This window comes from Mastigoproctus giganteus, chromosome 12, assembly GCF_048544385.1.
Source record: "Mastigoproctus giganteus isolate SK-2022 chromosome 12, ASM4854438v1, whole genome shotgun sequence".
NCBI lineage: Eukaryota > Metazoa > Arthropoda > Arachnida > Uropygi > Thelyphonidae > Mastigoproctus > Mastigoproctus giganteus.
The window spans coordinates 85,898,398-85,912,657 of record NC_143586.1 but is presented as its reverse complement, the minus strand read 5'-3'; the positions used below and the strand labels follow the sequence as shown (position 1 = coordinate 85,912,657).

The 14,260-nt window shown below is 33.7% G+C and overlaps 1 protein-coding gene across 1 annotated transcript in view; it reads left to right on the top strand.

Moving 5' to 3' along the window:
• Positions 1–7,300, top strand: part of LOC150077245 (tribbles homolog 2-like) — a 59,136-nt gene extending 51,836 nt beyond the window's left edge. The window contains exon 4 of the mRNA XM_090386052.1: positions 5,364–7,300. Within this exon, the coding sequence (XP_090242178.1) occupies positions 5,364–5,856 (493 nt within the window). The 3' untranslated portion in view covers positions 5,857–7,300. The remainder of the gene's footprint in view (positions 1–5,363) is intronic.
• The last annotated feature ends 6,960 nt before the right edge of the window (positions 7,301–14,260 follow it).

Genomic DNA, 14,260 nt, shown 5'->3' with positions numbered 1-14,260 from the left:
TTTGGTTAGACGTTTCCCAGTAATTGGGTGTTTCTTCTAGTTTTCCAACAAGTTTAGTTTTTAGTTAGGTTTTGTAATTTTTCAATTACAGAACTATTGTTTTAATGATATAAACTTAAAAGCCAGTGTTAGGTAGCTCTGCCTATTGTTCAGCTTAAGTGTAGTGACCACATGCCGGCATGTGTTTATAACTAGATCAAAGAATATGTGTGGACTTCTTTTACCCTATCTTTTGACTGGTATATTTTATATATATATAAAAAAACGCTATGTATTCTGCCCAAATTTTCCAACTGTTAATTGTTGCTAGCACCCATTCACATTGTTCACCTTGCATGACCACCATACCGGGCATTCTTAATTTTTATACTAATGTTTTTCGACTGAAGAAAGGCAACCTATACCTGAAAGCTATCGATGTATGTTTATTTTGTCTTCAATTTTAATAAACCGTTCTAAGTTTTAAGAAGTGTAAAAATGGCTGAACAGTGAATGGCAAGAACTTTGAGAAAATGTAGAAGAAATGCTAATGAAACATTAGAGGAGAGATCTAATAGACTAAGAGACCGAAACAAGACTCTGACTATGAAGACAGTCAGAAAACATTTAAGAAAGAGAAGCAAGATTGGAAATGAGAAGACACCGTAGGACTAATCAAATAAAAGTACCGGATACGAATAATCAAGCTGTAATTAATTAATAAATAGTAAATTTTCTGTTTATAATCCGGGACGACCAAACGGTCAGAGGAGTTGACAAGATAGTAGAATACAAGAAAGAGTACCGTATTCTGTGGAAGAGCATGACATAGGAAATGTGTTACAACTGTGAGTATTGCTATGCAAGGTATTGAGGACATGGCTTGAACACAACGAATAAATACACTAAATGCTGTCATGATGGAAAAGTTTCACTTGACCCTCTGTCTGAGACACCTACTCTATTACAAGAGCTGCTTACAGGGGATACACGTGAAGAAAATAACTAAGAGAACATATACGAGAGTACAACTTAGCAATGCCATTTGAATCAATGGGTGCAGAGATTAAATCACCGCCTGGAAATGGTCCTTACTGTTTTAGAATACACGGCCAGGTTTACCATTTGGTCTCACCACTATCCAAATGAGGCAAATAAGCCAGGATATGGACAACTTTATATTTTCGATTCTGCTGAAGCAACAACAAAACAGCTTGAAAAACAATCAAACCGAGGGTGTATGGCCGAAGTAATGCAACAATTGGACAAGGCAGTTAAGAGACGATATAATGCACCTACATCCAAAATGCAGGTTGCTGCAATATTTGTTGGAGAAGACGGGGAACCACCTGCAAAAAGTGACATATGCATAAATCCTACAGGTGACTGCTATAGAATTATATTGCTGCTAAACAAGAATGGTGAAGACCGAAGGATCTAGATTCAACTATTTACGCCATAATCAGAAAGATGCCAGGTACATCTAGTTTTCTAATAAGTATTTAACACTTAATATCTTAATTTTGCTGTGTATATTTTTTAAAAATAGATTGGCTCAGGTGGAATTAGTATATTGCATTGGTTTTTGGGTAGTTTGTTCAGTGTTGTTAAAAGGTCGGCAAGTCTAATTATTTAAGTGTTTAATTTTTTAAGGAACTTGTTTGTGAATGAAGATTGTTGCTTTCAGTTTGTTGAGTGATGTAACTGCACTATAGTCAATTTCAAGTGGGTCTTGGAATGTAAAGATTTTGCATTATCCAATACTATGTAATTCAATAGAATGAATAAAAATAAATATATGAAGCAAAGAACTTTAAATTGCAGTTTATTGCATTTCATGAGAGTTTTCATAATTTACTGCTGCAGCATATGTTTTCATTTATTATTTTATCATTAATTTGGAAGAAAAGTGTAAGAGCACTATTTGGGACACTTTGGCTACAGCTGATCTCTATTAAAAGTCCTGTTTTCTATATTTTGTCATTTGTAATCCAAGGTAACAATGTATTTTCAGTGCCAAATTTTAACATAGCATTTTCAGTGCTTTAAGACATCATCAGTAGTATCACTACATTTGTTGATAATTGACACTACCTCAATAAAAAGAAAAGGGAATTTATATCTTTGATACCTGAATGCATACTTTCATCATTCAATCTGAACATGAGGGTTCACATCTGGTGAGTATGGGCTTGGCACACCCAGGATCCTGAGCTGGATATCATCATTCTTCTCTTTCTTGGTGATTCCCTTTTGACTCTCTCTCTCTCTCTCTCCCCCCCTCTCTCTCGGCCGACCGGGCTAGCCGAGTGGGTAAAGTACCTGCCCGGCAACCCAAAGGTCGCGGGTTCGATTCCCGCCTCGGGCTTGGATCAAAGTACAGCAAAAACCTTGGGAGGTGCAATATGGCCACAGAAGCCGATGCGCCAACAACTACCAAATCAAAAAAAAAAAAATCTCTCTCTCTCTCTCAGGGTAACTCTCGGGAATTTTTTTTTTTTTTTTTGGCTGGTGCAGCATAAGCCTCTCTGAAATATCCATTCATAATACAGTGGTACCTCAGTATACGTCCTTAATCTGTTCCAGATCCTTGGACTTATCCCAAACGAATTTTTCCCATAAGAAATAAAGGGAAATGATTAATCCGTTCTCATGAAAAAAAAATCCTATTGTTATTGGCATATTATACATTGATGGGGTTGTATAAAATAATTTAAACACTGCTTAATACTAAAATACATAAATACAAAAGCAATTAGATGAAATAAATGAAAATTTAACAAACTTTAATTTTCTCTTTTCTGTCTCTGTCTCTGTTTTCCCTACTTGGACCTGGTTGAGGATCACCAGGTTTGACGTTTACCAAAAATCTGTCCAAAGAACTTTGCTTCTGCCTTCTCCTCAGGATGTTTCGGAAATGTGACATTGTCTGGTCATTCCAGACAATGCTATTACGGCTTGTTTGGGCTTTGTTGGGGGTGGTACTTTTCTGCAAAGTTTTTGACATCCATCCATTTGACAAAGATTTCCTTGATTAATGAAGTAGGGGCTTCCCCTATCTCCTCCTCTGAGCCTGAAGAGTGTATCCATCTTAGTCTTGTGCTCCTCCTTCTCAAGTTCCTACAGCTCTTCCCTGTGCCCCTCCACATCACCATCACTCACATCTAGACCCATGGACCTGCCCAGAGAGACAATATCCTCCACTATAGGCACAGCCTCAAAGTCCCTTTCAGTCACTGCTTCCGGCCACAAATTCCTCCAAGCAGAGTTCATTGTTCTGTAGGAAACTTCCTGCCAGGCTTTGTCAATGAGAGATATGCAATGGATGATAGTAAAGTGATCTTTCCAAAACTTTCTCAGGATTAATTCTGTGTCAGAGGTCACTTCAAAGCACCTCTGGAATAGTGCTTTAGTGTAGTTTCTCTTGAAATTACTGATGACCTGCTGGTCCATAGGCTGAATGAGAGGAGTCGTGTTAGTGGGGAGGAACTTTACAGTGATGAAGTCAAACCCCGACAGCACATAATCTTGCAAGCTTGGAGGGTGAGCTGGAGCATTGTCCATTATGAGGAGGGCCTTCAAAGGCTTTCTCCTCTAAATAACGTTTTACACTTGGCCCAAACATAACATTTAAACCACTCGCTGAAATATTCTCTGGTTACCCAAGCCTTGCTGTTTGACCTCCACATCACAGGTAACTGACTTTTCTGCACGTTGTTTCTTAAAGGCCCTCGGGTTTTCAGAGTGGTAGATCAGTAGAGGCTTCAGTTTGCAATCCCCACTTGCATTGCCACAGAACAAGAGAGTTAGCCTGTCCTTCATTGGCTTGTGCCCTGGCAATGCCTTCTCCTCTTGTGTAATAATATAGGTCCTGTTAGGCATTTTCTTCCAAAACAGGCCTGTTTCGTCACAATTAAAAACTTGTTGGGGAACAAAACCCTCAGCCTCCACAAATTTGCCAAACTCTCTCTGGCGGCATCTTTATCAGCACTGGCTCCCTCTCCATGCCTCACAACACTGGGATTGCCAGTCCTCTTCTTAAAATTATCAAACCAGCCATGGCTGGCTTTAAACACTTCACTTTCTTGGCTTGTTCCTGCCTTGTTTTTCAAAAGATCGGCATGCATCAGTTTTGCCCTTTTGCAAATCATTGCCTCCGATACGCTATCGCCAGCACACTGTTTTCCTGTTATCCAGATCAAAAGCAATTTATCAACATGCTCTAATGTCCATGATCTTTGTTTGGTAATCGATTTCACCCCCTTCGCAACGTTAGCTGATTTAATAATGTCTTTGTTTTTCACAATCATAGATACTGTCATTCTCGGCATACGGTATGCAGCAGCCAAGTCCCAGATACGCATGGAACCTTCATACTTTTCAACAATCTCTTTTTTCACCTCCATGGTGATCCTAACCATTTTCTTCGTTGCTTGGCTCTTCTCATTAACTTTCTTAGAACTCATGGTTAATGAATTTACAAAAAATTTACGCGAAAAAACACAATTGCGTGAAAATTCAGAGTTATAGCACGGGTTGTTCACTGAATGGTAGAAGCTGTCGTACTGACGCTCGTGGGTAGTCGTGGCAGAGATGCCAGATCTTAACCCCCCTCCAAAAACCGAATTCAGTCGACCGAGGATGGAAGTGCGCACATACATCCTCGGTTGGCTTTTATTCGGTTTTTGGAGAGGGGTTAAGATCTGGCGTCTCTGAGTCGTGGCTTTTTCTCGAGAGAGGTAAACAAGGGTAGTGTGCGGTGTCGTGACTCATTTTTACACACGTGAGTCGTATACCAAACAAATTTTTTGCATCCAAACAGGACGTATATCAAGTTGGACTTATTCCAAAGTGGACGTATACCGAGTACCACTGTATATGGATATTTAAGAGTTTTTTTTGTAGTTATTAGCATAATGTTCAGTTATCTACAGAAATGCAGTTAGCCCTGATACCAAATATATTGAATTGAAATGTTTGTTATATCAACATATTTTGGCTCAATATATTTTGTCTGTAAGTTACTATGTACATTTCTGTTTCAAGTAAGTTAATTGAACGTTATGGTGATATTTAAGCAAGATCGCTGAAGCAGTCATAGGTATTAAAATGGATCAATTCCTTATCCTTTCCACTCAGTTTATTATTGTAGATGCATTAAATGTTTTTACTGTTTGAGCAAGATTCGCTTCAGTTTATATATAATTACAACCTATATAATGACATTTTGTAATTAATCATTTAATTCTTAGATCCTTAATTTGCCCAATTCCAATTTATTGTAATTATTTGCTAAATTTTAGATTTTTCATTTTTAATTCTAAACTATATTCTTGCTTCTGTGTTAAGCTTTTTTTTTTTTTAATGTTTTTGTTTTGTTTTAGAAAACATTTGAAGCTAGAAACTCTGGATGATGCTGTCATATTAGATACTGAAAGTGATGATTTAAATGATAAACATGGATGTCCAGCTTATGTAAGCCCTGAAATTCTAACCACATCAGGCTCTTATTCAGGAAAACTTGCAGACTGTTGGAGTTTAGGGGTAATGCTATATGCAATGCTTGTAGGAAGATATCCTTTTCACGATAATCACCCAGGTAACCTGTTCTGCAAAATTAGGAGTGGCAATTATACTATACCAGTATTTTTACCATATAAAGCAAAATTGTTGATCTGCAGTTTATTACAAAAGAATCCTAGTCAACGTCTTAATTCTGCTGAAGTTTTAGAACATCCTTGGTTTAAGTTGGAGTCTCAAGGAACTCCTTCTCTTAATGATAATCATCAGAAAACTGCAGATGGAAGTGATGCACAAGTACCAGACCAGACTGTACCAGACTTATCATCAGAAGATAATCCATCACTTTTTACATAAGTACATATATGATCATTATGATTTGATGTATTTTAGTTAATTATTATTGTTTTATGTAGAGATACTTCTTATTAGAAATTATTTCTAATAGGAGGTAGGAGTGATGTTTTAAAAAAATCTTCAGCAAGAGGAAGCTGTTCTCCCCACCTGTCACTGCATTCCCTTATAGAAGGAAAAAAAAAACTTAATTTTCTTCATTGTATTAATTATGGTATGCGAAGAAAATATCTTCATGTGGTAATTCATGGAAAGGGAATAATGCTAAGACATACGATGAAAAGTATGTGTCAAGCATAATAAAATAGTGAAGGTGATGGGATATTAAGTTTTCTCAGGAGTAGGGGGAACAAAATGCAAAAATGGCCATTTGGAAGTTTACTTTGTTTAGATGCATCACATAGAAAAAATGAGAATTAAGGCTCATTTTTCAATGTGAAGTTAAAATATTGAATTTCCAACAAAAGCTGACATCTTTGTTAGAGATGTATTTTTCCTTTTTTGTTGTTGGTATTGACAACAAAAGAATCACATCTTCTATCCTGTTATATTTCTTTCCTTTAAGATAGTGTTCTGTTTTTTTTTTTAATATTTTCTCATTTTAGCAGTTAGCATGCTATACTATACTATTACATACATTCATAATTCTTACTTTACAGAATTTTATTATTAAACTGCCTGGGTATTGATTAGTTTTAAAATTATTTTTTGATACCATTGTTGGATTTCGTATAACCCTGAGAAGTTCTAACTTTAGAAAACTGCCTCAAAGTTTTCATAGATATTGTTAGTATCATGATAGGGTAATATCTTCCTTAATCCTTTAAGGATTGGCTGAAAGGGAGGTCCGATGCCTATATACATACCTATGACTTCCAGATATATTTCCATCTGGAATAGATCTAGAACAGTAGCTTATCTCTACTTGTTTTTGTTGTGATTGCTGCTGTTGAAAATGTAATTGAAGCATGTTTCTTGCACCGCATGTAGTCATAGGTAATGATGTTTATAATTTGGAAAGATTCGTGGTAATTCTTTTGTGTGTGTGTGTGGGTATATATCAGTTTCAGGTAGAGGAGAAGTATATAATGCATACAGGGATGAGCATTACCTCTTGAGACTAGCAATAATTTTCTTGAAGAGCTTTAAGAGCTTATTGCAGTCACTTATCTTGGTTCATCAAAATTCTATGAACTAGAATTATAAAATGTGCTGAGCAAATGCTACCTTATAAAGAATAAATAATGGAAGATTACAGTATGTATTGGAATAAAACAAAATTGGTGATAATTTTTGCTTGAAATTTCAGAATGTATAACTTTTCTAGAGTAGTATAAAATGATGATGAATTAAAGTGATGTTTGAGTAGTACAGAATGCTTTTTGTTTTATGATGTTGCAATCAAATACAAAATATGAATCAACATAAGTTGTTGATTCATATTTTGTATATAGCATTAATTTTCTTATTAATTTTGTAAACATTTTTATATATGCCTCTTGTAAAACTTAATTTTTTTTTTAAATTTTTTTTTCTTTTCTTTTTTTTTTTTTTTCTGAACAGCTGTAGCTTCTCCTCCACCCCCTCTCTTTTTCTTCCTCTCAATACATTGAATTGATCATAAGTTTTTGAGTTGCCAGAAGTTGCTGGAGTTGTCTTTAATGGGATGGAGAATAAAACCAACTATTTTAAAGTTTCATAAACTATATAGAACTTTTTTTTTTTTTCAGTATGGTAGAATATTCCAGATATCCAGTAAATATTACTGGATATTTGGAATACAGGTGACCCCCGCTTAACGCTGATAATTCGTTCCGGAAAAACAGAGTGCTGAGTGAATCCGTGCTAAGCGAGCGCTGCATTCCCATAAGGTAACATATGTATTTGTGAGTTGCAGTCGGTGCCATAGGATATTTTCTAATCAATAATAAACGGTAGTGAAAAGATGCACAAATGTCGGTCAAAATATTTAATATTCAAATATTTGTACATATAAAATATTCTGCATTACATACGTATATAATTATGTGGTAACTACTTACGTAACAAAATTAAACTTAAAATGCCAATTAAAATCATGAAAAATGTGATTTTGGGTTGAACTTTGGCCCTCTTCCAAATAAACTAAAAGGGGTATTAATTTTAAATCCCCCACAGCATTACCACCTAACAATAAAGTCAACTGACTTTATTGTTAGGTGGTTTCAAAGCGGTGTTCACCGCTTTGAAACCTGACATGTTTTTTTCTTCTTTCAATATGAAACTTCTTTTAGGCATTCTTTTCCATAAAAGTCCTGCTTCACCTATGTTAAAAACTTGAAGTATAACACATAATATCCCTCTTCAATAATTTTAAGTTCTTTTTTGAAAGTTTCGACTCCTTGATCTGCACTTGAGGCTTCTCCCTGGATTTTAAGTCTATTCAATCAGCCCTTACCAGTTTTAAATGGTTCCACAATTTTTTTTTTTTTTAGGTGAGTTTTCTTCAGATCATCATTATTGGCTAATATCTCTCTCTATCTCTGTTTTTTTAAATAATATTTAACTGAATTCTGCATTGGATATTATCTTCAATAAAATTAGTCTTTCCATTTCAGTCCTAATAGCCGGCCTATCCCTAGTTGCTTGCAGTGGAACAGCTATCTTTCCCGCTGCTAAAATTAATTCTTTATTTTTTTCTAATTGTTCTTACAGTTAAACTTGCAAGTCCTAAATTATGGCACACATCCGCTTGTCGTTGACCGGAATCGATTTGCTTCAAAACGTCTAATTTAATTTTCAAATTCAAGTCTTTTTTCTTACATTTAGTCTTCATACTGCACCCAGACGTTGCTTTTTCATTCTTATTGGCCATTATTAACTCTTCAAAAATGCAACTGCGTTGGTTGCGCTAATTATGATACAATGTTCGAGTAAACTGTCCATTACGCAGGATGTCTAATACTGTACTGAGTGATGACTAGACTTCAGATAAATGCATATGATGCAAATATTACAAGCAATATACTTGCTAATTTTTTAAAATGTTGATCTCGGTACTATGTAACAAGTCACCGTACTGCAATTAAATTAGTGTGCGAGAAAATTTCACTGAGTGTGGGAAAATTTCTGAAGTTGGCGTGGGAAAATTTTTAATGCTGTTTTGCTATTCATTTTCAAGCTATTGACTCCATCAAATGAAACGATTTCGTTTAAATATGCCAAAAATACAATCTGTAAAAGAGCGTTATAGTGATCTATGACAGCGTTATAGTCAGATACTGTTATAATATAAGAACAGCGTAAAGCGAACTGCGTTATAACGGGGGCCTGCTGTATTTCTTAAAAATGAATTTTAACTTCAACAAAAGTGTAATGACATATTTGGAAAGTAAACTTTTTTTTTTTTTTTTTTATTTACCAGAGGCATTACAATATTAGTTTAAGCCATTATATCTAGGTTCTAAATAATGGCACAGAATAAAATTTTAAATATGTTTGTTATGATCACTTAATTTGTGTCAAAACAGTTTGCTTTAAATTCTGAGATATCAAAATTTTTATTGCTTAGAAAAAGAAAAGCATTCGGGAAGGTTCTATTAAATCAATATTGAATACAGCCGGGATATTTGAATTTTGTTAATGGATTATGGAGCAATTTTTACTGCCATTTTGTAAATAGTCACACTGGTGTATGTCATTTTCATTGTGTATATCAATTCCTCCTCTTTCCCCTTCAACCGTATGGTTAATGTTTATGTAGACTAGAATATTTTTGAACTTAAAATTCAGCCACTGAGTATTACTTTTGAAAACCCTGAAAAATTACCATAGTTATTGAAGGACAGCACAAGAAATTTGTAAATTTGTGTACAGTCTGTTGATTAGTCAGCAATCACTTGGTAATGCAGAATATTTTGTGTTATGTGCTGTTGAATTAAACTGGACACATTTTATTTAGTTAATTTTGTTAAAAACTGATGATGAAGTCACTGATTCACTACTTCATACTTGATAGCATATTTTGTCTTGTCCTTAATATATCCCTAAAGGAAATATCAATAGAGGTGGCCATAGCTTTTGATATTCTACAGATGATAGTAAAGCCTTTTATTTATAAAGGCAGCTGTATCTTTAGTATTATGATAGGAATATGCCAGTTTTCACTGTTCTGGTGTTTTTTTTTTTTTTTTGAAATAATACTGGTTTTTTTCAGGGTTTTCATATAAAGCACTCTGACTGGCAGTGTTTAATATATAGAAACCTTTAAGCACATTTCATCCTATATATGGAATAATTGCAAATGAGTAGAAAAGTACTGGAATACCAGTTGATAGAAATGTTTTATGCAATATTGGAAATCAAGTTAACTTTTTTATTGATGAAATTAGGTTTTCAATTAATCTTTAAAAATTAAAACAAGCTAATATTTTTTAAGATCAACTTTGGTAAAAGTCATACGTGATAAGATCCCAAAATTTTGTTAATGTTCTTTACTTTATATAGTAGTAAAGTTAAAAAAAAAAAAAAAAAAAAAGCAAATGAAAATGTTAAATTACATAGTAATCAAAAACTTTTTGAAACTTAAGAAATAGGTACCAAAGGATCCAGTACCTGTATCTAGTACAGGTACTGGATTCATATATCCAAACACATTTGAAGATACAGGTACTGGATCCATATATACATGATGGATATATGGATCCAGTACCTGTATCTTCAAATGTGTATGGATATATATAGTCAACAGGTTTTTTTTTTTTAGCATGTGTGCTTGGTTGATTTGTGGATGCTGAGAAGGTTATTACTGCACATACTGGAATGTTGAATCTTGAACAGTGAGAAAATTTTATGCACCTTTCAGAGATGCAAATAACTTTGTTTATGTCTCAGAAAAGTGCATAATTTCTCAAATTTCATTTGTTTTTGTTTGCTTATTTCTTAAATTGCATTGCAATATAACTATTTCTGATGAACATCAGACAAATCTTTTTTTTTTTTTTTTTTCCCAGTTGCCATAAACTTCATCTTGAACCATTTTTGCACAATGCAGGCACTGTTTTTGGTTACTATTTGGCTATTTCAGAGGTTTAGAAACTTTGAGATTACTATTTTGGATATTATGATTCTAACATGTCAAAATCATATGATATCCAAAAATACTGACTTAAAATGACATATTCAAGGTATTATCTGTTGGAGTATGAACATTATTTTATTGTATATTTAATGACAATAAAAGTTTACAATATGTGTGAATACTTAGATAAATTATTAGTAAAGATTTGAATATAACAGTTAAGGGATGTAATGTATCATAATTATTTTAAAGAAAACTTTATTTTTTAGAAAAGCATTATGCTCTGAGTTTTTATACAGCTTTAGTAGTAGAATGCAGTTTCATGTGGCTAATTTGTTTGCAACTGACTTTGTAAATTGAATTGTAAAATATGGAGAAGAATGTTGAGTCACATCTTACAAAGTACAAATCTTTCTGTCAAAAACCCTTTAAGAATTGTTTAGCATATGGTGTGTTGTATAATATAAGAGGAGTTTACTTTGCATTCTAAAGTGATGTGAAGTTTTGTTATTGTGACTGAGTTTCAGCTCATTTTAATTGCATTCAGCCTGAACTATTGATTGCAAAAAGTAGGAATGCCGATGCTCAGAGTTGGAGATTCGATGCCTATATAGTGGGAGATTCGATGCCTATATATTAATAAGTAGTTACAGAAGTAGTTTTGTGGTTGTAGCTGCACTTCCCATTTAATTAATAGTGAGGAAAAAGTTGCTATAAAACTATTTGTCACATGTATCTGATATGTTATCCCTGAACATTTTGTCATCAGCAAAATAACATTTGTTGTATACATGTCTAAACAATTTAATGGTGTTTTATTTGTGTATAAATAAATTTTGCTATCCTTTGAGCCTAGCATATCATAGCTGTATAAATTTGCCTTTCTGCTTGTTGTACTATCTCATTAAAGTTTTTTAAAAATTCATTGTTTGTAGTATAACTAACGTTGCCATTGGATTGTATAGTATGAACAGTGTTATACAAAATACTTGTTTCTTTTATTCCAGATAAATCCTAGTGCTGCTGTTTTTTTTTAATAATCTTGCTCTTCATATGTGACTTAAGATGAAGCTTGTAAAACAACTAAGCATTATCATACGGTGTTGCTCTTGATTCACTTTTTCCAAATTTTAACTGGCAGCAATGTTGAAGTTCCTTCGATGTGTAAAGGCCACCCTTCACACTAAAACCAGAAGTTAAAACTTGCAATTAACACTTTCGTCCCACTTAGGCACACATACCCCGAAGCAAATTAAGTGACCATGTCAGTGTCAAGAACTTAAACAACATAATAAATTTTCTATATATGTAGTTTTTGATCATCACATGATCAATATGCTGATTATATTTTTGCCATCCCTACTTCCAACCATTGGCAGCTGACATCTTCAGAATGACAGGATTAGATCCCTATGGTTTAATCTTGTACCTGAGGGTGTAAAGGGATAACTGAGGTGGTTTGAACTAGTAATAAAATCTCACTGCAAATGTAAAAAAAAAAATGGAAGCACAAAAATATCAGGCCTGGTTTATATTTCCACTACCATTTTCACATTTGCAGTAAACCTTGGTAATCCCTTAAAGACCTCAGAGGCAGGATTAAACTCCAAGTGTTTAATCCTACCATTCTGAAAATGTCATCTGAGGGATGGCAAAAAATGTTTTAAAAATAAATATTTTGATCATTTGCTAATCGAAAACCATATATCGATACTAGTAGTATATCATAACCAATGTCAATGTTTAACCTATATCAATATATTGAAAATTCATTTATGCTATTTGAGTTCTTGATTGTGACCAACAAGGTCACTTGATTGCTTCAGGGTATGTGCACTCTGATTGGGACAAAAGTGTTCATTGAAAGTTTCGACTCTTCATTTGAGCATATAGAGTGACTTTAAGAGTACTCATTAATAAAATTTGAGTGGAGGATCAGTTTTTTTTAAAATTTTTTTTATACATAATCTTTCTTCCACAAGAAAAATCCAGTTATCAGCTTTGTTCTCTGTGTAACAAGTTATTTTTATAATGGCATTGGGGACCAATTTATTGCAAGCAACACGAGGCAGTGAAAAGAGATTTTTTTTTTTTTTTTTTTAGGTTCCACTGGTGATTAAAACTGAACATTCAGAGAGTTAAAAGTTCAGAGTATATAAATTGCTTCAGTTATAAATGAAATGTAAAACTTTTCTGTGCAAGCAAAAATCACCAGTTTGATTCAACACATACTTTTAAAGTTAAAAAAAAAAATAATGTTCTTAGTGTTGCATCAGCTTTAAATATCTCTTGTACTTTCCTGTATTTAAAAATGTGGAATAAAAAATTTAATAAATTCTGTTTGTAGAATCTGCTGCTGTAGCTAAATATAATAACCCTCTTAGTATATTTGAATGCATAATTGCATAAGCATTTATGCAGTTATTCATTTCATTTATTTAAAAATTACATTTTTATACTTGCTTCCTGCAATGTTTTATAAGTACAGACATTTATACTGAAATTATTTTATCTTATTTTGAAATGGCTATACTGTTCATAGCCTTGTCTTGATAGGCAAACATCTAATTATGACTTTTTTTTTTTTAGCTAAAAAAATTTAACACGTATCGTTTAATCCCTTCCCCAACCAGTTGTACAGGAACTAAGAAATCCTAAGGTTATTTGGAATGGAAAACATTAGTATGTTCAAAACTTGTTAATTTATTTTAATTTAAAAGAACCATTCCTTTTACCTATTCTTCTAATAATTAGTCCATCCTTTAACTCATCATAGGTTGATTAGAAATTTGAATCAGCTAGTTTAATGGTTGAGAAAAATAAAATATGGACTAGTTTCCTTGAGGTATTACTCAGCCGTTTTTTTTTTTTTTTTTTTTTTTTCAGAAGTTTAGAGAAGGGCCACAATAGCTTAAATGTTGCAGAGAGATGGAACCTAGATTATGGGGGGGGGGGGGATAATCATTGATTACTTTAGCCATTTGGTATTTTTCTGATATCACTAAGATAAAAGTTCTGCTCCAACTTGGAAGGGCATCTTCCATGACTTAACAGGGTAGTGGTTGGAGGGAGATGGTCCAAGAGGTAGCAGTTCTGTGAAGTTCAGTTGTAAACTTTCACCTAGTGTAACCCCTAGCATTGTTGCTGTTATGGGTATTGCATCAGGCCTGCATGTAAAATTTTCACTGATTGCAATAAAGAATATATCAAATGATTAATAGTGGCTAGTCTTGTAGGTGCTGTTTTTTTTTTTATGTGCATTCATTTAGTGTAAGTTAAGGGGACCTGTGAGGCTACCCAGTATCATTTACATTGTGTCTGGCAAAGTACAGTGTATTGAATGGCTGC